This window comes from Panthera uncia (assembly GCF_023721935.1).
Source record: "Panthera uncia isolate 11264 chromosome B3 unlocalized genomic scaffold, Puncia_PCG_1.0 HiC_scaffold_1, whole genome shotgun sequence".
NCBI classification, from domain to species: Eukaryota; Metazoa; Chordata; class Mammalia; order Carnivora; family Felidae; genus Panthera; species Panthera uncia.
This window is the reverse complement of record NW_026057582.1, coordinates 79,411,212-79,433,670: the sequence shown is the minus strand read 5'-3', so window position 1 is coordinate 79,433,670 and position 22,459 is coordinate 79,411,212. Positions and strand designations below refer to the sequence as shown.

The window sequence follows — 22,459 nt, the reverse complement described above, 5'->3', positions numbered from 1 at the left end:
CCTCAGATGTAACCCGAAGAGGGAGTTCCACAATTGGTATTATCCTTCTCAATTATTATTTTCAATCGGGGAAATGAAGAGAAAGAAAGTCTATCATCCCAAACTTTTATAAATAGCACAACTGTGAGTTGGAATCAATGTAAGGCCAGCAAGGGTTAAGACACTTTTGCCATATTTGTTTCTGACTAGTATGTCTTTGTTGTTTCAAATGCTCTTCAAGTTAAAAAGCATTTAAAAATAGCTGCTGTCCGTATTTTATTAAGGTTTACTTGAAACCTTAAACAATTAATTCTTGTGATTTTAGCCTTTATCACCATTTTGGATGAGGTGGACCAAAAATAAGTGTGTCGTTAAGGAAAAAAAAAAAAAGAAGATATTTAGGGCTGGGGCTATTGACAGCACTTCTTCCCATTCCACTGATGAAGAGCTATCATCAGGATTGGCTAATAGAAATCCAATTTACAAGGCCCTGCTCATTTGAGTGCCTTTCGAGATGCACAGGATTGGTAACCCTTCAGACCTGCAAACAAATGTCTGTTCTTCCAGGGCAGAACTATTTTAATGTGGTTCCTGGGAAGTCATCACTGCTAGGTCACCTTGAAGATGTGGATGACAGGGGTAGGGGTGGAGAGAGCCTACCTGGTAACTGATCTGTGTCCTGCTGATTTTCCTTGCTGTTTTCCAATCCCAGTGAAGCACACTTGTTGTTGATAAGCTTTTATGAGAGTGGTATATGACAAAAAAACATAACACAACACAATACAAAGCCATCTAAGGGGGAGGAACGACTCACGCATGAAGAGAATACTTGGATAGTCTGGTGCTACCAAGTGAAATGCTAGGCAGGCAGAAGTTTCCCCTTCTGGTAGGATCATCTTCCTCTCACAGCGATGGGCACATCAAAAGCACATGGTCACTCGGTGTACCTACATCCCCTATGCTTCTTGTCTGGAAATTCTGTGCCACATTAAATGTGCCACTGGCGTTAGGCCAGCTGGGGCATTCATTCCATTTTACACAACTGAGTTACATCCATATGTTTACCAGGGCTGACTTTTCACCATCTACAGTAATTATTATATGTCCTACTTATAATGGGGATGTCCACCTTTTTAAGTATATACCTGCTTCTTACAGAGGGAATTAAGGGTTGACTGTTTCACAGGGCTTAACGCTCAATATATTAACAGGTATTTATGGAATAACAAAAACCTTTCACCTTTTGGCCCTTTTATGAAAAATTTACTCAATGCCTAATATATTTAATATTCAGTAGCATGTGAGAATAATTTTTATGCAACTCTGATAGTTAGAAAGATAGATAACTCAATTATTAGATCATCTATCAAAATATTCAGATGTATAAGAGGCTACTAAAAAGATTGATGACTGAGAAAGTCCACTGATTCTCTAGCCATCATATTCATGCATTTGGCCAGACAACATTTTTCGCTGCCTTCACAAGCAAGCTTCATTACCCATCACTCCACTGAAAAGAGTTTATTATGAGGCTGCCATCTTGGCAAGACTATTATTTAGATGATAAATGCTGAGGGGGGAAAAAAGTGTGTCTACTTTTTTTTTTTTTTTAAGAAAAAAGATGAGGTTTTCTGACAGATAAAACAAACAGCATCTACATTTCTAATTAACTTAAATTTGGCAGATACAAATATAGGTCAGTTAAAGCTATGATGTTATCTTCTGTCTGAATTTTACCCTTAATTTGTAAAATGTAAATTAACTAATTAGAAGAAAAACAGCATGATTAGTGACAAAATGCTTCAGCTGGGTCTTTGCTTCCTGACATTTATGATCAACTATAATGAATTATTGCTTTTTAAAATAATTGATAAAATATTTTTTTTTTCCTCACCACAATGAAAAAAAATTTACTAAGAATTTATAAAAGAAGTCCAGGAGCCTGGAAAAACAACAGAACTTTGTGGTACTTTCTGAGGAAAAGATGCATACAGAATGCCATAATATTAGAAATAACTGGGTTAATTTATTCCTGTGCATGTACCTAGGGGTGAATTAGGAGGAAAGAAGTGTGTAGACGTTAAGTCACTAATAAACCCGGTAAAAAGACTGTCAAAACTTAACCCTTTCCCTATCATTTCAAATGGATTTGCTGTGTCCTCAAGCAATTAGTGAGAGTAGTGTCTGTGTGTGTGTGTGTGTGTGTGTGTGTGTGTGTGCGCACATGGGTGTGCATGTACCTGCATGCTGGATTGGGGGGTTCAAATGTTACATGGAGAATAGTTAGAAAAGAGAAAAGGATTTGGCTACTTGAGTTTCAGCAGGAAAACCTGTCACTGTTAACCAGAATTAATCCATGTAATAGTTAAGGAGAAGGAGGTTTTCAAGTATTCCTATGTAGATGAAGACTCCACAGGGAGAAGTACATCTGCAATGTCAGATACAGGTGTCAATGAAAACTTACATAAAATCCTGGGAGGTAAGTTCTGTGGAGGTGGCCAAGCTTTGGAGTATGGAGTGTGTGTGACCAGGCCCTGGGCAGGCAGAGTAAGATCTGGGCTGTCAGTTCTCATAGCACACAAACTTAGAGGTCTAATCTGAGTAAGGAATACCAGGAAATTGGAGCTGAAGCCTGTGGAATCCTAGAAAGGAGCTAAAAGTGCTTTGTCATTACTGGGCATTGGTTTCCAGTGACATGACAACATTCGAAATGGCAGAGAAAATAGAGAAATAATTCAAACAAAGATGTATGATGATGCTCAGAGTGCTACTGGAGAGACAGGTATTATGCAAACTAGGTGAATGAACAACGAAGTACTTCAAAATTCAGTCCTGATTTTAGGTTATGGACCTAAAGATATGGACCTCGGACAGAAGTATCTTAATTTTCAGTTAACAGACAGTTATCACATTTGGAAACAATTTGACTAAAATACTGGGATAGTTCTTTTTATCCAATATTATGGCAAATACACAAAATCTTCCACAATTTGCAGAGTGCAGTTTAAATGTCAGGAGGATATTATTATACTTGTTTTATATTTACTAGTTGTGGAGACAGCAAGAAAACGTTTCCGGATAGCCATTCCCGATGAAAAGTAGTTAGCTTATTACTCTTGTATTTTAGAAATTCATTAATGGTAAACAGTTTTTCTTTCCATCCTCATCCCCATACCACCATCATGCTGCATTAAGAAATAATATGGGTAAGTAGTCAAAGCTCCACTTCACAGTATATAAACCTAACACGGAACATATTTATACATCACAGAAAATTCTCTTGACAGCTCTCTGGCCTCCACCTAACTGCAACCTTTTAACACATGATATTACCTATGAGGCGACTACTTCAAAAGCTACCTGAGATTCACCTCCACGTACATTCATTTTGCACTTGGGAGGGAGTCCTCAAACATTCAAACTCCAATCAATGGTTTCTATCACAAAGATAAAGACAGATTGTAAAACATTTACAGCATAGAGACCTCCTCATTAGTTTGGTCTGTTTCAAGCATGAACAATCTCCGTTCACGTTTATCATTTTGAAAAACGCATTTAATTTCTTTGAATTAAAAGCATTAATAGCTCCAACTAAGATGTTTGGCTTGATGGTAACGGGAGAAAAGCGACTAGAGAAATTTGAAAAGCAATCATTTATATACATTTCAATATTGAAATACTTCTGTACTGAAGGCAGCATTTCACGTTCATCTGTGGGGGAGGAGAAGGGCAGAGAGAGAAGGCAGTGAGTGTCAGGTACCCTGACCAAACCTGGGTCCTTGGTACTGCAGGAAGGTCAGATCTTTTCAGCATTGTCTCGGTGTGTCAAAATATGTCAACAAACATCACACCACAGGAAGAAGAATGAGCTCTCAGTTCTTTATACCAATGGAGCTCTGGACGTAGGGTATGCATGAATGGTTTTCCCAGCTGTTTGACAAATGCAGCTCCCAAGGTTTCTTTCAAGTGTGATCGTTAAAAGCCCTAGGTTTTTACATTTTTGCACACAACTTTCTTAACCCACATGACTCGTGATGGAAACTGATGTCAGGTTAACTATCAATACTCCAAATAATCAGATTCAAGGCAACTAAAGTTACTATATAAATGGTTAAATGCAAGAGATGAAGGTTGGGAGTCCATAAATTTAGAAACAATTTTATTCACTAGAAGAGTGATAACTTACTGTTCATCAATTCTCTAAGCTTTATTATGGATGTCATTATATCACAGTTGTCTTCTTTCTTTACCTGCCCAGGCATTTCTCTACACTCCTCCGTGAAAACCCACTGTGGCTATTTCCTGTGGGTGATCCCCAAATCCTATCTATCTCCAATCCATCACTTGAATCAATCCACAACCCAGTTGCCTCTGGACATCTCTGAACATCACAACTGAAGTTATTGCTAACCTGGATTATTTTCCACTCTCAATTCTTTAACAGCATCGTTATTCTCCACGCCACCAATATCAAAGCCTCAAAGTTATCTTTGTAGCATACCTCCCAATACAACATTTAGTTACTTGCCGAATTCTGTAAATTCTGTCTTTATCATCTCTGTAAGTCTGCACAATCTCCTTCCATTCCCACCCACTGTTATAATTTGGGAATTAATGGATTATGTCAATAGGGACAACTGTGTTAGCAACTGTGTTTCCACCCCCAACTGCTTGTTTCTGTCTACTCTAAGCAATGCTACCTAGAGCATCCATCCTAAAGTTACATCCTTATCACGCTACACTTCTATCAAAAAAAATCTCCCCTGGTTTTCCAGCTTTGTGACCTGTGTGCACTTAAACTCTCTGCCTCACTTTCCTCTTATGAAATGGAGAAAAAATACTATTATCTTCCTCATAGGATTGTTATGCAGATTAAAGTGGATAATACATGCCAGTGCTTAAGCCAGTGCCTCGAACATAGATGGTGCTCAGTGTTAGCTATCTTTGTGATCCCGGTACATGTTTTGTTTCCCTGTTAGATTAAATTAAACTCCTTGAAGGCAAGGTGAGGTTTTGTTTATCTTTGTGTGCTCTGAATGTATGAAATGTTGTCTCTTTATAAAGGAACTCAATACATATCTACTGAACTTTGTCATATATCTATGCTACTACTGACGGACCATTTTGCCAGAATGTTGCATTAGGAATATTTAGTGGTAAAAATATTCATTTTACATTAAAATAATGAGAGACAGCTGGAACTGATCGAAATTTTGCTCCAGTGCCAAGTCAGTATGGTTTTACACACCTGGCCTATGCACATAACCAACAACTTCATTTTTGCCAGCTTCATAATCAATATAGAGTGCTATGAAAGTATTATGCTGAAGCTATCTGGGATGACAATGATAGACTCATATCTACATAAGTTGATGAGCTTTATGAATTAAAAAAACTCTTTTGGCTAAATAAAGAATTTTGCATTAATTTTGAATTTATGATCACTTGGAATGAGCTATGAGGGATGCTATACGACTAAATTTAAAATGTGTAGGTGGTGGTGGTTAGCAAAGCTGCTAGAGATAAAAGGGAAGAAAATGGCAAAGAGGAATATATAAGAACTACAAAGGGGTTAACAAGATTGTTAACTTGTTGGCAGAATCCCTGTGAGAAAATAAGGGTGAACAAAATGGTAAATATCTCGCTGTTAGTGATTCAGGTAGGAAAGGGAGCAAAACAAGAGAATGGAATTCATAAATCATAAGTAGGCTAAGAATGTAAAGGAGAAAGCAAGAAAACATAAGAGAATCTAAATTGCTTGTGTTAAATGGAATAAATGGATAAATGGAATTCATACTAGGAGTTTAGTTTTTACGAGAATACGACTTCCAGGGTCACTTAGAAATGAGAAGGAAAGGATGTTTACCATTGCTATTATGTATCCACATATGACTGTGTTTTATGAGAAGAGTATGAGACATGCAAATTATATTCATGGCTCATTTTCCATATTCCACATGTGAGCGATGAGAATGAGCAAGGGCAAACTAGGGCAACACGGCCTCATCACCTATAAGTCACCCATCCCAGGAGATTCTTGAATGATACCAAATTGCAAAAGATGCTCAGAAATGGGAACCTGTATCTCTTCAATGCAGAGGGAGAGAAGAGCAAGAGAAAAGGCATAACTTCTGTGAACAGGGCTCTACCTCAGCAAAAGACGGCCAGCTCTATGTCTATCCAAATGGCAGCAGAAGCCCTTGGTAAGTACTATTGGAAGATAAGATTGAAGAAAGGTGCCTTCTAAAAACCATACACTTATTACCCGATCTTTGGCCTTGACCATACTAATTCCTTTCCCTTTGTTGGGCAAAAAGCAGTGACTGAAAATTCCATTTCAACTCTAAGGATCCTGGAAGAAAGAGACCTAGAAGTCTGTTTGAGAAAGAGAGAGAGAGAGAGAGAGAGAGAGCGCGCAAAAGAAAAACCTGAAGGTGTGCACAATCCTCTCCCATAAATTATTCTATTCATAGTTGATGATTAAGAAAATGTTTATGATAAAAATGAAATCTGTAACTTAAATAGCAAATAAGATCACAAGGTTAACACTGAACAAGACAAACTGTTTACAGTATGTTAAAACTATGTGTTAAAAGCTATTAATGAGAGACATCTACTTGGAGCCAAGTGGGGCTAGAGGGACTGGATTTATCCTCCTGCTGGAAAGAAAGAAACAAACAAAACAGATGATGACAAATATCAAGCAATGAGGGACAATGATCCCTGAGTGATGGGAAACAAAAAAGGTAAGTCCTTTGCCCCAGCCTATTTCCTGGAGAGAGTTTTCAGACTGCAGTGTGAGGATGAAGAACTTCAGAACTTCAGTTCTAGGGAAATTCGGCCTAACAGTTAAGACAGAAATAATAACAAATCTGCACAAACTTTTCCAGAAAATTGAAGAGGAAAGGATATTTTCTAACTCACACTATGAGCCAGCATTATTCTAATACCAAAACGAGACAAAGACTTTAACATGAAAAATAAGCCCCAGACCAATATCACTCATAAATGTGTAAGTGAAAAAATTCTTGATACATCTTCAACAAATCAAATCCAACAAGATATAAAAAAGAATATTTTTATCCTTTCTTGTTGTTTCATGACCAAGTGGAATTTAACCTAGGAATGCAAGGTTGGTGTAACATTCAGGAATCAATCGCTGTAATTAACCATTTTAAACAGATTAAAAAGATCCATATGACCATCTTAAAAAATAACCATATGATCACCTTACTTGATGCAGAAAAGCATTTTATGAAATCCAACATCCATTTTTGATAAAATCTCTTAGCAAGCTAGGAATAGTAAAGGAGTTTCCTCAACCTGATAAAGAAAATCTACGAAAACGGACAGCTAACATTATCCTTAATGGTGGAAGATTGAATGACTTTCCCCCAAGATCAGGAGCAAGGCGATGTATGCTCTCTATCTGTATGCTCTCTATCACTAGTTACCTCTGTATAGGTGATTCTAGCCAGTACAGTTTAAAAAAAGCACCCAAATTGAAAAAAGTGTAATTGTCTTTATGTACAAATGACATGGATGTATACATAGAAAATCCTCTGGAATCTACCAAAAAAGTAAAGTATTAGAATGACTTTTACAAAGTTGGAGGATGTAAGATCAACATACAAGATCAACTTCCATTTTAATTGGGAGATTGAAATGAAAACTACCACTTTTAATAGAATCAAGCAATATAAAATACATACGGTTCAATCTAATGAAAATGTGAGAGATTTGTACACTGAAAACTATAGGGCATTTTTGAGAAAAATATTAAAAACTTAAATAATTGGGAGAGATACCATGATTATTGATCAGAAGACTCAATATTCTTAAGATATAACTTCTTCCCAAATGGACCTCTGAATTCAATGTAATCTCAATCAGAATCCCAGTAGACTTTTTTAGGGGAGATTTATAAGCTGATTCTAAAATTTATATGGTAATGCAAAGGACACAGAATAGACAAAAATAACTTTGAAAATGAAAAATAAAATTGGAGGACTTACACAGGTTCCAAAATATAATGCTTTAGTAATCAAGATAGTATAGAATTGGTATAGGCAAACTGATCAATGGAACAAAACAGAGAATTAGAAAAAGGTCGACATATAAATGATTAATTGATTTTTGACAAATGTGTAATGGCTGTGTAGTTGAAAATGCATAGTCTTTACAACAAAAGGTTCTGAAACAATTAGATATCCATACGCTAGAAAACAAACTTTGATCCATGTGTCATACCATATATAAAAATTAACTGAAAATGGATGCTAGACCTAAATATAAATCTAAAAATAAATCTTTTAGAAAAAAGGGGAAGATCTTTGCGATTTTTTATTTTTTCAAAAGATTTTTTTTTTAATTTTATGTATTCTCTTCATCCAATGTGGGACTCGAACTTACAACCCCGAGATCAAGAGTTACATGCACCACCAGCTGAGCCAGCCAGACATCCCTGTGAGTTCTTTAGATCTTTGAATCTTTAAAATTTTCTAGATATAACATCAAAGGCATAGTCCATAAAAGAAAAATGGTTAAACTGGACTTTATTAAAATTAAATTGAAAGCCACTGTTAAGAGAATGAAAAGACAAGCCCCAGAGCAGGAGACAATACTTCATATCTGATCACACATCTGATAAAAGACTCATACCCAGAATATTATTTTTAAACTACCAAAACACAATAAGGAAACAACTTGAAAAATTAGCCAAAGACTTGAACAGACATTTCCCCAAAGAAGAAAGGTAGCAAATAAGGATGCAGAAAGATTTTCAATATTAGTCATTATAGTAATGCAAATTAAGGTCACACTGAGGCACTACCACAAAACTCTTAAGACAGCCTGAAGTTAAAAAGACTGAACACACCAAGTGGTGAGGAAGTTGAGGAATGCCCGAAACTATTATTTTGCAAACAAGTAGAAACATATACTTACTGTATGTCCTATCCATTTAATTCGTAGGTATTTGGCTAAGAGACATGAAACCATACAAATATTTTTACATGACTATTCAAAGGAGCTTTATTACTAATAGCAAGAAATAGAAACAACTTAAATGTTAAGTCAATAGGTGAATGGACAAACAGTCGTATAGCTATGCAAGTGAATATTTCTCAGCCAAAAAAAAAAAAAAAAGGCCCGACAGAGAGTACATGCTATGATTCCATTTACAGAAAACACTAGAAAATGCAAAATAATGTATAGTGAAGAAGTCAGATTAGTGTTTGCCTGGGTGCAGAGAGAAGTGAAGGAGTTGAGAAAGAGGATTCTCAAGGGCACATGGAACTTTTGGGGTGGTAGGTATGCTTAGTACCCACACCATGGTGATAATTTTATGAATTTATATACACATGTGTCAAAACTGGTCAAACTGTATACTTTCAATATATGCAGTTTATAATGTCGATTGTATCTCCATAAAGCTATTTTTTTTTTCAGTACTGATGGGTTTCATTTAATTCCACTAAAAGATATTTTACAATTTTCTACATAGACTTCTTGCACATAGAGTTAGGTATTTGGATTTTTTGTATTCCTTTAAATAGTATCTTTTTCTTAAATTTTTTCTGTGTTACTGATATATATAAATGCAATGATTTCTTTTTTTTTTAATATATGAAATTTATTGTCAAATTGGTTTCCATACAACACCCAGTGCTCATGCCAAAAGGTGCCCTCCTCAATACCCATCACCCACCCTCCCCATCCATAAAGCTATTTTTAAAACTTATTTATTAAAATAGACTTACTTTTTATGTGCAACCAACTACAATTCAGAAAAGCAAAACAAAACATGAACTCCATTTAAAACAAAAACATGTATTTCTTATCAAATGTTCCACAGTCCACTTCTCTTTGGATTCAGACTGGTTTTTAGACAGTTCAGTCAGAATTTGTGAATCTGAACCGTATACAAAATGACTTCACTGATTCAGCGGGCTTCAAATCCAGTAACTTAGGGGTTAATTATATTCTGGGTGTAGTAGCATATGTGACAGGCTTTTATTTCTTTATTTATTAAAAAAATTTTTTTAATGTTTAGTTTTGAGAGAGAGAGAGAGAGAGAGAGAGAGAGAGAGGGCATTGAGTGGGGGGAGGGGCAGAGAGAGAGGGAGACACAGAATCTGAAGCAGGCTCCAGGCTCTGAGCTGTCAGCACAGAGCCCGACGCGGACCTTGAACACACAAACCGTAAGATCATGACCTGAGCCGAAGGTGGACCTGAACCAAATGAGCCACCCAGGCACCCTTGACAGGCTTTCATAATAATCCTACAGATACACGCTTTGAATACAGAATAAGGGCTCTTGAGAAAGCAATGGAGAACATGTGGCCTATTTTTCTCGAACCTCATGAAGGTAAATAATCTAAACCACATATGCCGGAGAGCTTTTCAGTTCAGCTTCGCGAACCCATTAACTGAGTAAAGTAGCCTTTACTAACAGATTTATCACCACGACTGACAGGAAACTGCCTGGTGGAGCAGAAAGCACCCAGGTGTGAATTCAGAGGGGGATGTGGATTCAGGTGCTATCCCTGTGGTTTACTGCCTCAGGCCTTACCATAACCCCTACTATAAGCTCCACAAAAGCAGGTTGGGTCCTTACTGACTGACATAGTGCCTGTGAAACATTTGCTGACCTGAACTTTATTTCTTATTTATGTATTTATTTATTTATTTATTTACTTACTTACTTATTTAAATGTTTATTTATTTTTGAGAGAAAGAGAGAGAGTGTGAGTGGAGGGTAAGAGAGAGAAAGTGAGACACAGAATCTGAAGCAGGCTCCAGGCACAGAGCCTGACGTGGGGCTTGAACCCACAAACTGTGAGATCATGACCTGAGCTGAAGTTGGAGGCCTAACCGACTGAGCCACCCAGGCGCCCCGAACCTTTATTTCTTAAAGCTTTATTTTTCTTATCAAGACCGTTTGAAAGCAGACAGGCTACGAATGCGAGGGCTGGCTGGCAAATCAAGGCTAGGTAAAGAATTTACCATCAGTGCTGCATGTAGATTAGCGTGATCGCCTCAAGTTTTCCAAAGAAAAGAAAAACTCTCAAGTCTAGGTTCTGCCCAGCATCACTTAAATCAGTTCTCCAGGGAGAAGGCCCACATCAGTATTTTACTTTTTAAAAAATTTTTTAAACATTTATTTATTTTTGGTAGACAGAGTGCAAGCAGGGGAGGGGCAGAGAGAGAGGGAGACACAGAATCTGAAGCAGGCTTCAGGCTCTGAGCTCCGAGCTGTCAGCACAGAGCCTGACATGGGACTCGAACCCATGAAGCGCAGGATCATGACCTGGGCCGAAGTTGGATGCTTAACCAACTGAGCCACCCAGGTGTCCTGGCCCACATCAGTATTTTAAAATGCCCCTCATGTGATTTCAATACACGGTGACACTTGAGAATCACTGACCTAGATCCTTGAGCCATTTTAGCATCAGTTTCAACCTGCTCTCCAATATTCTAGAATGAATCTCAGAAATGGATTCTTGGGCTTCTGACTCTATCCATGCTCCTGAGTCACTCCCTATTGGCAGCGTCTCTATTATGCTTCCCTCACTCTCTCTGGATGATCATAATGGTTGTGTTTCCATCCTTGGAATGACCACCCAATCATTTGCTTGTGAGTTTGGTGTGGGGTAACTTTTCTTTTTTTTTTTTAATTTTTTTTCAACGTTTTGTATTTATTTTTGGGACAGAGAGAGACAGAGCATGAACGGGGAAGGGTCAGAGAGAGAGGGAGACACAGAATCGGAAACAGGCTCCAGGCTCCGAGCCATCAGCCCAGAGCCTGACGCGGGGCTCGAACTCACGGACCGCGAGATCGTCGCGGGGCTCGAACTCACGGACCGCGAGATCGTGACCTGGCTGAAGTCGGACGCTTAACCGACTGCGCCACCCAGGCGCCCCTGGGGTAACTTTTCTGAACCATATGTGACTCATACTAATTTTATCATAGTGGGTCAGCAGGAGGAGTCATCCTTTCAACAATTTTTTGGTACCCTGATTTTGGAAAACTGGTCAATATGCTCTCTCTATACACTGGCCACCCACCAACACCCCCTCCTCCACAAAAAAATCTTGTGCATGCTTGAAGACAGTAACCAGAAAGATAGCTTCCTGAGAAACCATAATTCATTGATATTTCCTTATATGTCTATTTTCTTTCTCTTTATTCCTTCAACCCATTCCAGTTTTTTTTAAACAACTGTCTCTTTATTGCAAGTATCACTTGAAAAGCCTAAGAAACATTTCTATTTCTCATTCAGTTTCGTATTAAGTCAACATTGAAAAACAACAACAGCAGAAAATATGTATTCCTTGGTGGGGGAAAATTCTTGCATTTCCCTCTCCAAATGCAGAAAAAGAGGTGACGAGAGAAATCATTCTTATAAAAGTCCTATATACACGGCAGACACATCTTTCGTCCTTTTGAAACATTTCAAGGTTTCTCCAGCTAATAACAGTGTCAAGTATTTGTGTGGAACAACAGAACATCAATATCTCACGACCATCCCCACTATGAGAGTTGGAAAAGCAAATTATTATATTTTACCTTTAGAGGAGCCCGCTTCAGTGCTTTTGCTAATTATTAGTCGATCTGTCTCTTGTCGCTGATGGACTACTTGTTAGTATACGGCAGGAGTGCCTTCCGAGGCTGCTGTAATTGAAGGTTTACAAGAGCTTCTGCGGCTGAGGCACATCCAACTTAAGACAGATGTGCTCAGCCTTGTTTTTAACAGGACTGAAATAACTGGAAATCGGTGATTTGGCTAATTGCAGGCTTCCTGGAAGTATCTCAATACAGGAAAAACTTTAGCCCTCCTCTGAAAAGTACCTTCCTTTAAGTCTAACGGTGGGCAGCCCCATTCAAAATGCCTCACCTCTCAAGGTAGCACAGACCAGAGAAAGCAACAGCTAAACCATAGACTATCATCACCAATCTTTAAAATATACTTAGAGGTAAGAACTACAGTCAGATCAATTCTTGTGGCAGAAGGTATTAGCTTAGCATTGCCTCCAGAAGAGTAGACTCTGTGGAGCCAACGATTCAAAAATCTGACATATGGAACTCAGCTTTCAATCTTTTCAGTGACACATAAATGTGATCAAGACCATATTGCCTCTGGTGCTCATTTCCCCTATTTCCTAACACCAGTACAAGAAATGACTTTGGAAAATACACGTATTTTCTTCCTTTGATACTGTTCTTTAGAATCATTCAAGAAGGGTTCATGGCCTGGCCCAGAACTTGAGCGGATTCTGCTCTGGAACCCTATGGTTATATCTTAACCCGTGGGGTAAGGAGTCTTCAGGACCAAGGGGACATCCCTCACTTGATGTCTATTCCCCCAATCTCTTTCTAGGCCACACTTCATGCACCATGGACCTGACAAATTCCTGATCAACTAGCCATGAGACCACCCCCAAGGCCTGCATAGCCCTCTCTCTCGGGTTCATCTGACTGATAAGGTGGCGGACCACCAGAGTGTCTATCTCTGCCCTGAAAGATGGCCAAGGGCAGTGGTTTGCGGGAATGTGCACGGCACTGGATGTGCAGAATGCAGTGTGCTTGACAGTTTCCCACAGGTAGGACTGGGCCAAGGGTAGGAAAACAAGAGAGGTGAACTATGCAGCGGGACCAACGATGCCACCATTGTCATATGCAGTCTGGATCTCCACGGAGGCTGGGAATTCTTAATGCAAATCTTCCTATAGGACAAAATACACTTTATTGTTTGTTAACTTGATATACAACCTTAAATCCTCAGGCTCATGGTATACAGGGCTCCATATGTACTCTTGCCCCGAGCCACTGGAATGTAGGGTGGGCCCAAGTTTTATGTATCCCCTAAAGAAACCACAAAGTATCTTCTGCTCAGGATTCTTAAGGCATTCCATGTCAAATCTCAAATGAGAGATTTGGTTCAAGTTTTGTGAAAGCAAGTAATGAGATTATAAATATTTATCTAGAAAACTTTATAATATGTGTTTGCCTTTTAGTTATCAGTTGTGTTCTATTTTAAAACTCCTTACGTAAATACGCTGTAGTTGATGAAATAGATCTGAGAAAGTCTATACATCTGAAAAGTCTGGAAAAGCTTTTTTTAAAAAATGAGGCATTTTTCTCAGTTCTTAGAGTGGCATTCTCAAAGAAAAAAAAAATTGGGCCCTATTTGTGGTATAATGTCACAGTGTCTGAAAATCCTTAATGGAGGATTCAAAATGTTATCGTCGGCCATGCACCAAAAAATTCACCCATATATTCATTTGGTCAAATAAATATCTACTGACCACCTACTGGCACCACCACCAGCCAGGCATTCCACCAGATTCTGGGCATTTTGATGGCAGATAAAACATAGAGATAAGATGAAACTCAATATTAACTGGAGGAAGGTGACAAGTCAACAAGAAATTTCAATAGTTGACACATGCTATGAACTTAGCAGCAGAATGCAGGGTGGGTACTAACCCCAACCCTGGAATGCAGGAAGGTTTCCCAAAGACACGTCAGCCAAGCTGAATAGCTGAAGAGGAGTTTATCTGGCAGAGAAAGTAAATAAAAATGTCCACTCGGAACACTTTTAAATTCCATCAGACAGTGATATACAGGAAAAAGAGACACAGGAATGAATATTTGTTGACCACTAGGTGCTTCAAAAGTGCCATATGTGTGGGGCGCCTGGGTGGCTCAGTAGGTTAAGCGTCCGACTTCAGCTCAGGTCATGATCTCACAATTTGTGAATTCAAGCCCCATGTTGGGCTCTGTGCTGACAGCTCAGAGCCTGGAGCCTGCTTCGAAATCTGTGTGTGTCTCTCTCTCTCTGCCCATCCCTCACTAGTTCTTTGTGTCTCTCTCAAAAATAAATAAAAACATTAAAAAAAAGTTTTTAAAAAGTGGCATATGTGTATTAAATAACTGGTCTTCATCACGACATGGTCAAGATGGGATTACTGACATTTTATTGGAGAAAACAAAGACTCAGGAGGGTTAAGCAAGTCATTCCTAGTCATGGGACTGGAAAGTGGCATAGCCTGGATTCAAACTCAAGAACAGGAGAGATTCCTCCCATCGTTTCAAGGATCACTACACTGGAAAATCATGTTGAAACAAAACTTTGACTTGTCCTTGCCAGTCAGTAAGTTTCGATCCTCTTTGAGAGAAATAAAGAGGTAATACATGCAAAGTGCACTGTAGTTTGTAATAGATGCCACTGGTGACAGTGTGCCAGAGTGTGTCCAGAATGGCAGATGGCAGGGCTGAACTTGTGGTTGGGATTCCCACCTTCTTGATCAGGAGTTGTTGGGCACTGTTCACGTGCTGCCTTAGCTGCTGGCAGATCTTTGATATTTAGCGTCACTTAAAATTTTCATTCAGACGGACCCACTTTATCTCCAAACACTAAAAGTGAGCACAGGGTGTCTACTCCTATGTCTCTGAAAGGCCACGTGTATATACAGAACCCACGCATGTAATTTGGACTCAGATTATAGAATTGGTTTTTCTTTTCTTTTTTTTTTTTTTTTTAACCTGTCACCACCAGAATATGAAAATATACTTAGTAATACTGGCCAAATTGTCAAGGAAGTCACTTTTTGACTATAGAAGTAGAATGGAAAGGTTATTGGGGTATTGATTGCATAAGGAAGTATGGTTTTTATACAATTTATATTTATAATCGTATGTATATGGGATATCTGTGTGTATGTGTGTAAATATGCATGTATTTTTTTAAGTTAAAAAAAATTTAAACGTTTATTTTTGAGAGAGAGAGAGAGAGAGAGAGAGAGAGAGAGAGAACATACGAGTGGGGAGGGGCAGAGAGAAGGGACTAGGATCCAAAGTGGGCTGTGTGCTGACAGCAGAGAAAGCCCAGTGTGGGGCTCGAACTCACGAACCGGGATCATGACTTGAGCTGAAGGCGGTGCTTAACCAACTGAGCCACCCAGGCACCCAACATGTATGTATTTTCTTTTTTTTTTTTTAATTAAAACAAAAAATTTTTTTAACGTTTTTATTTATTTTTGAGACAGAGAGAGACAGAGCATGAACGGGGGAGGGTCAGAGAGAGAGGGAGACACAGAATCTGAAACAGGCTCCAGGCTCTGAGCAGTCAGCACAGAGCCCGACGCGGGGCTCGAACTCACGGACCGCGAGATCGTGACCTGAGCCGGTCAGACGCTTAACCGACTGAGCCACCCAGGCGCCCCTGTATGTATTTTCTATACAATTGTATATATAGTCTTATAGAATTTGGGGCTGTATTATGGTCCAGATGCTGCTTCTCAGAGGCCTTTTTTATTTCCTTTAACTCCACAGAAGTAGAGACTTGCAGCTTGAGGAGTTATTTAATCAAGGTTCATACCTGGGATAGGGGCCTGCTCATGGGAGAGGCAGCTTATGTTCTGTACTCAATATCTTTGGCTTCAGGGAAGGTGATGGCATTTGAAATTCAGATTTTTCTGAGGTTAATTAAACCGGGGAAAATATCTGAAGCTTTGATTACAAAGGAATGAGGGACATACTACATATAGCCATACAAAAGGAAAACCCCTTTAATAAAGGCTTGTATTCAAACAAATTGATGCTTATTTAAATGTTTATTCTTTCCCTCAGAAAGGGATAAATATTAGGAAGAAAGATCCAACTAAGTGAGAAGGGAGAGATGACTTAAGTGAGGCCTTTTAGACTGAGTGGTCAGGGAAGGTTTCCCTGAGGAGGGGAAATGTGGGCAGACACCTGAATGGTGTGAAAAGTTTACCATGTGGAGATTCAAATGAAGAAAACTCCAAGCAGACAAATTAGCCAGAGTAAGAGTTCTGAAGTAGAAATCAGCAGTGTAGATTTAAGGAAGGCCCAGAAAGCCAGTGTGGCCCCAGAAGTCTAAGAGGGAGAGGGAGCCTTAGTTGAGGGGAGAGGGAGAGAGAGAGAGAGAGGTAGATGTGCAAATAACTGGGGGTGGTGGAGGGCCAGATCATGCAGGGCTCTGAATGTCATGTGAAAGAGTTCGGGTTTTATTTTAAACGTGACGGGAAGCCACTGAGGAGTTTTGAGCAGGAAGCAACACAATCTGATTTGTATTACCCAACAGTCACTCTAGCTAGGGTAGGAAAAACGGACTATAGGACGGTAACAGTTAATGTATGGAAACCACTTTGGAAGCTCCAGCAACCGTCCAAGAGGTGATGACAGACAGCGAGGTGATGCCAAGTAAGAAGGTGATGCTGCGGCATGATTGGAGATATGGCAAAGATGGAGCTGAGGACTTTTGGGTAGGCTGGTGATGGGTTAGGTCTTTGGCTTGAGCAACTTGGGCAAACTGTGATGCCATTAATTGATCTTGGGAGGAATCGGGGGAAGCAACGAGCCTGAGGAGGCAAATCAAAGGCTTAACGTCAGACCTGTTAAGTCTGAAATAGCCATTAGATATCCAAGAGGAGACATGAACGGACAGTTGCAGAGACAAATTTGTACTCAGAGGAAATATTAGGACTGGGAGCAAGAATTAGGAGATACTATTATAGAGGTGGTATATAAAACCATAGTCTCTGATGAGATCTCCAAGGGAGCATGCAGGAGTGAATGTAGAGGGCAAAGGGAAGAGGGGTGAGCACTGAGTTCCAGGGCCCTCTTCCCACGGAGCTGGGAGGAGGAAAAGCCAGCAAAGCAGACAGAGTATGCTGCTGGAATGGTAGGAAGCAACCCACTAGAGTACCTCTTGGAAGTCAAGAAAAGACATTTTAATAAAGACACAGGGTATGATCAACATTGTCAAAAGGTGCTGAAAGAATGAGTAAGAATAGCAACTTATATAAAAAAAGAAAACTCTTTTAGAAACATTAAGCTAAGAACTAAGGGCTCTGTAATTACTTATGTGAGAAAAAGGGCTTATACAAGGTCACAATTCTACAAATATTAATTGAACAGTCTTCTTATAAAATCCGACGTTTAATCTAAAAATAGTGTGACAGGGGTGCTGGGTGGGTCAGTCAGTTAAGCTTCAGACTCTTGATTTCTGCTCAGGTCATGAATTCGTGGTTCCGTGGGATCGAGTCCCACTTTAGGCTCCGTGCTGAGTATGGAGCCTGCTTGGGATTCTGTTTCCCTCTCCCCCCACCCCCAACTCTCTTTTTCTCTCTGTCTCAGCCCCTCCCTGGCTCGTAAAGCTCTCTCCCCTCTCTTTCTCAAAATGAATAAACATACATACATACATACATACATACATACATAAAAAAGTGACAATTTGATAACAGTGCGTATGTTAACTAGAGGCTGCTTATACAAATGAAGCAATTAACCCAAATGCCAACCAACCAACAGCCTCCTTGAAAGGCTATCCACAGGTGGGAGAGATGATTTTTTTCCACTCTCAACAATTTTAGCAACTAGTATGTGAGTTATGTTGAGGCTAAATATAAAGAGTAGGATTCCATACTTTCATAAATGGGCTAAGTCAAAATGCCCTATCACTGGTGAGTTTGTGTCACTGTTATAATCAAAATTTTATGTCCAAGTCATTGCCTCTGTGTTCCATTTTGGATGTCACCACTACTTCCATTTCTTGGCCTCTCCGCAGACATTTGGTAAAACTACTGAATTCTGTGTAGAGTATTTTCTCCTTGGATGACCTAGAATGATTCAAAACCAAGGACTACTTTTCCTTTATCACACAATATGCCCTAAATGAATCATGCCCAGTAGCTGGTGTATATTCAAAGAAAATGGTTAGGGAATGTAAACCAATAATCATGTAAGTAAAGCATCACTGAAATAGAAAAAGTAGCACACAGCAGAATAATCTAAAATCCAGTCCAAAGGCAACTGTATTAAATTATCTATAGCTCACATGTCCTCCAGCCAGGTCAACAATGTATAGAAGGCTGATTACTGACTAGATTATTTAACCAGCCTCTAAAATAGAGAGTGCTAGGTACACAGTAGGCACTCAATACATGTAGAGTTATTTTAGAAAGAAAATATGATTTTGGAATTTTTAAGCAAGCTCTACTCTTTGGAATTCAATTTGTAATTGTTCCCCATGAAAGGCTTGACCAGCACCAAAGTGGTGACACGGTCTCCGTGCATAATGATTTTATCAGTTTTTAAAAATGCTTTAGCAAACTAAACTTACACAATTTGATTTTCTTGCCATTGCTTTCCCTATAGCATCAAAGATGATTCTTTCTTTACTATTTCGAACTCAGAAAATTGCTAAAAATCTAAAATTCAATTTGCCACATTACTACTAATTTGAATAATGGCTGAATAAAAGACAGGGAACGCTGAAGCAGCATTGATTTCTAAAACATTTTGCACTTTCCTCCTCCATCCCTGTAAAGTAAAGCTCGGATGCTACGCACAATTACACAAGAAAATCAAGAAAGCCATTACATTCAGCATTTTGTCATGATCATTGTTACTATGGCAAAAAGTGGGCTTAGTTTAGCACAGCTGTCACGGACGAGGTCTGCTGGCCTTTTGTAAAGCTGAGTAACAATATGATACCAAATTCTGTAGCCTGTCACTGTTTTGTTTTGTTTTGTTTTCTTCCCCAGGACAAGACTATTGTCCACAGATGTTACTGTCTCATTCCTTAATGATCTGGGCCAGTGTCGTCGTCTTACTGTATTCTTGGCCAGTGACTGAGGAACAGAGTTAATCTAGGAAGGTTACTGCTTGCCCTACCTCCTGTTCTAAGCGGGGGGAAATGTGTGGGGTGAAAACTTGGGACTTCAATACTAGAAAAAGCCAACGTTTCAACAGTGGTACTATAAATGACTACAGAGAGGCGCTGGAGAGGGCATGGGTTTGGGAGTGAGAAAGACAAATGCATGATAACTAACTGTAAGGCATATACTTTCTCTCTGAGAATCAGTTATGTATAAAGTAGGAGAAGTAACTTCCTTGTAAAGATTAACAGAGAATGTGGAGGCCCAGGCACATATTGAATGGTGGGTATTCAATAACAAAAGCATCCTCCCCTCCAACCCTCCGACCTTTTCCCTTAATCACTAAGATTTCCATGCCTTGAAGTTGGTAGGTAAACTGTTTTCTGTTGGAAGGTAAATCATTTTGATCTTTCACATCATTTGTACACTATCCTCACAGAGCTAAGGGTAAGGTATTTTTAAAGGTCTGAGAGTATGCATAAATTTCACATCAAAAAGAAAAAAAGTTAGTGTCGATATCGTAATACGCCCCATATCTTATTACTTCTGGTTTTAGTGATGCCAATATTATCACTATAAAATGGAATGTGGGAGTATATACTAATTTTGACCTTATGCAGAGATTTTTACTTTTAAAAAATGAAGCAACATTATGAAAGCAGAGAAGTTTAAATTATCTGAAATGAATACATTAATCAAGTCTCTGTACTTACCAGAAACAAAGGCTACGAGCATTTTTACCAGCTAAACAAAATATTTTTTCTAATGAGATTTCAGCTGAGTATCGTTTATCTTAAGAGAAAAATAATGGGACCTTACCTATTCCAGTAGCTCCAGAACTGGTCATGCAGGTAGGCATGGTGGCTACATTCATCACCAAATGAGGCTTTGCTTTCAATCCAGTGAATTATGTGCCCTTCTACAGCTAAGGGACAAAGCATTACTAATACAGAGCAAAGAGAAGGGAAGACTGAAAATACTGAACTCTGTCTAGGCCTCTCTGTACTTCAAATTAGCAAGCGGAGGCTTAGCCCTCGCTGTCATCTACGGATGTAATTAGAAAACAACACATCGTATGTGTTCCTTATGAGGAACATTAATGCAATAATCATATCCCTTTGATTTACATCATCCTCTTCGAAAGCCCCTCTCCTACTTTGACACTGCCTCTGTAAGTGGGCAAGTAACGGGAAAGCAAACCAAAGCAAGCCAGCCTGGCTTCTCAACAGAACCACGTGGAAAAATTCAGAATTGAGAGAGATGACTTGAAAATGGCACCCCAAATGTCTTCAGAGGATATGCTTATTTCCCAAATTGAGGTAAACGTTTTCAAGGCAGAGATTTCTTCTGAATCTATTATTGTCTGTAATTGTAAAACAATCCTTTCCAACAATTTCACCCATTTAAAGCTAATCTACTCTGGCTACATTTGCTAATATTAACAAAAAGTAAAAAACAAAACAAAAAGTCTACGGAGGAAACACACCCCCTTTCTCTATAAAAAAAAATGCAGAAGAGAGTTTAAGGACTTACCAACTGGAACTTGTAAAATAAAGTCTGGTGTTTTGTCATAACCCTTGGCACGGAGCTGATCTTCATCTACAGGAAAAACAAATACTGTTACTTCTAACAGTGTTCCATTAACAAGACAGCAATATAATTGCTTTTTTTTTCTTAAAAATGTATAAAAATTACTAATGCAGTCATACATATCTTTCTTAGGCATGCAATGCAGTGTCAGAATAAATGAAATTTCTTAACAAACCTGAAGCATAGATTAAAAAAAATGCCTCTTTGTCCCTTCTGCATTTTTATGTCTTTATTATAAATATCATTAATTCAAGCTGTCATCTGCTACCTTTTTTGTAATTGAAAATACTCAAAATAATGAAATATACTTACTGATTAAAAGAAAAGGCTTTCACCACTATGAATATCACTAATGCTATCAGCCAATATTGGCAACTTACAGTGAGGCACAAGCACAGTGGCCTTTACAATTATAAAGCAAATGTTTTCATTAGAGCAATTAAGAAAGTTTAGTTTCAATTAGTAAAACTATCCCTACACACAAGAACACAGAAAGGGACAAGGACAATAAGATCACTACAGAGAATTAATTGCCCTGCTTAATTCCTTTGGTATGCTATTGTTTCTGGCATTTAACAGAGTTTTACAACTAACAATATGTAATTCTGAAAAGCAAACAGGCTTTGAGATTTTTTTTGTAAGTCTGTTCGATTTCTTGATCCTCTGTAAATATCAATGATCCATTCAGAAGGAAGGGAGGCAGGAAAACAGGGGGCTTGAGAAAGTTGGAAAAAACTAGAAAGGTGCTTGGTTTAAAAAAAAAAAAAAAAAAACTTCCAATATTTTCTAAATGCTGTCCTTGACTTCTAATGGCATTACAATGTGATTTCTGAAATGAAGAGTTCTCCATTAGATTTTGGAGTGACCTGGTCATTCAATTCCAGACATGGCTTTCTGTCTTCACCCAACCTCAACTAATGGCCCAACCAAGTAACAAGGAAGGCTGTGTGGTCTCTTAACACCTACTGGGCTGTTGACATTGTCATGCATCCCATTCGCCTTCCTGCATCACCTTTGATTAAAATTAATGGCCCATTCCCAGTGTTGGGTAGCTTATTTCCAATCCATTTGTCAGCCCAAGACAGTGGTTTCATGGCCAATGTTCAGAAACTCTGTTTTAGAACACTCTTGTGTACATCTTGAAAGGTCAGCATTTTAAACGTAAATAACCTTTTAATGACAAGACATATTTAAACTAGAT

The 22,459-nt window shown here is 38.7% G+C and overlaps 1 protein-coding gene across 3 annotated transcripts in view; it reads right to left on the bottom strand.

The window, feature by feature from the left end:
• CDIN1 (CDAN1 interacting nuclease 1) overlaps positions 1-22,459 on the bottom strand; it is a 274,081-nt gene that overhangs the window by 141,859 nt on the left and 109,763 nt on the right. For all 3 annotated transcript variants that reach the window (XM_049613299.1, XM_049613298.1, XM_049613297.1), the window contains exons 9-10: positions 21,202-21,267; positions 20,488-20,593 (exon numbers count right to left, since the gene is read on the bottom strand). In XM_049613299.1, coding sequence (XP_049469256.1) covers positions 20,488-20,593; positions 21,202-21,267 — 172 coding nt within the window. The remainder of the gene's footprint in view (positions 1-20,487; positions 20,594-21,201; positions 21,268-22,459) is intronic.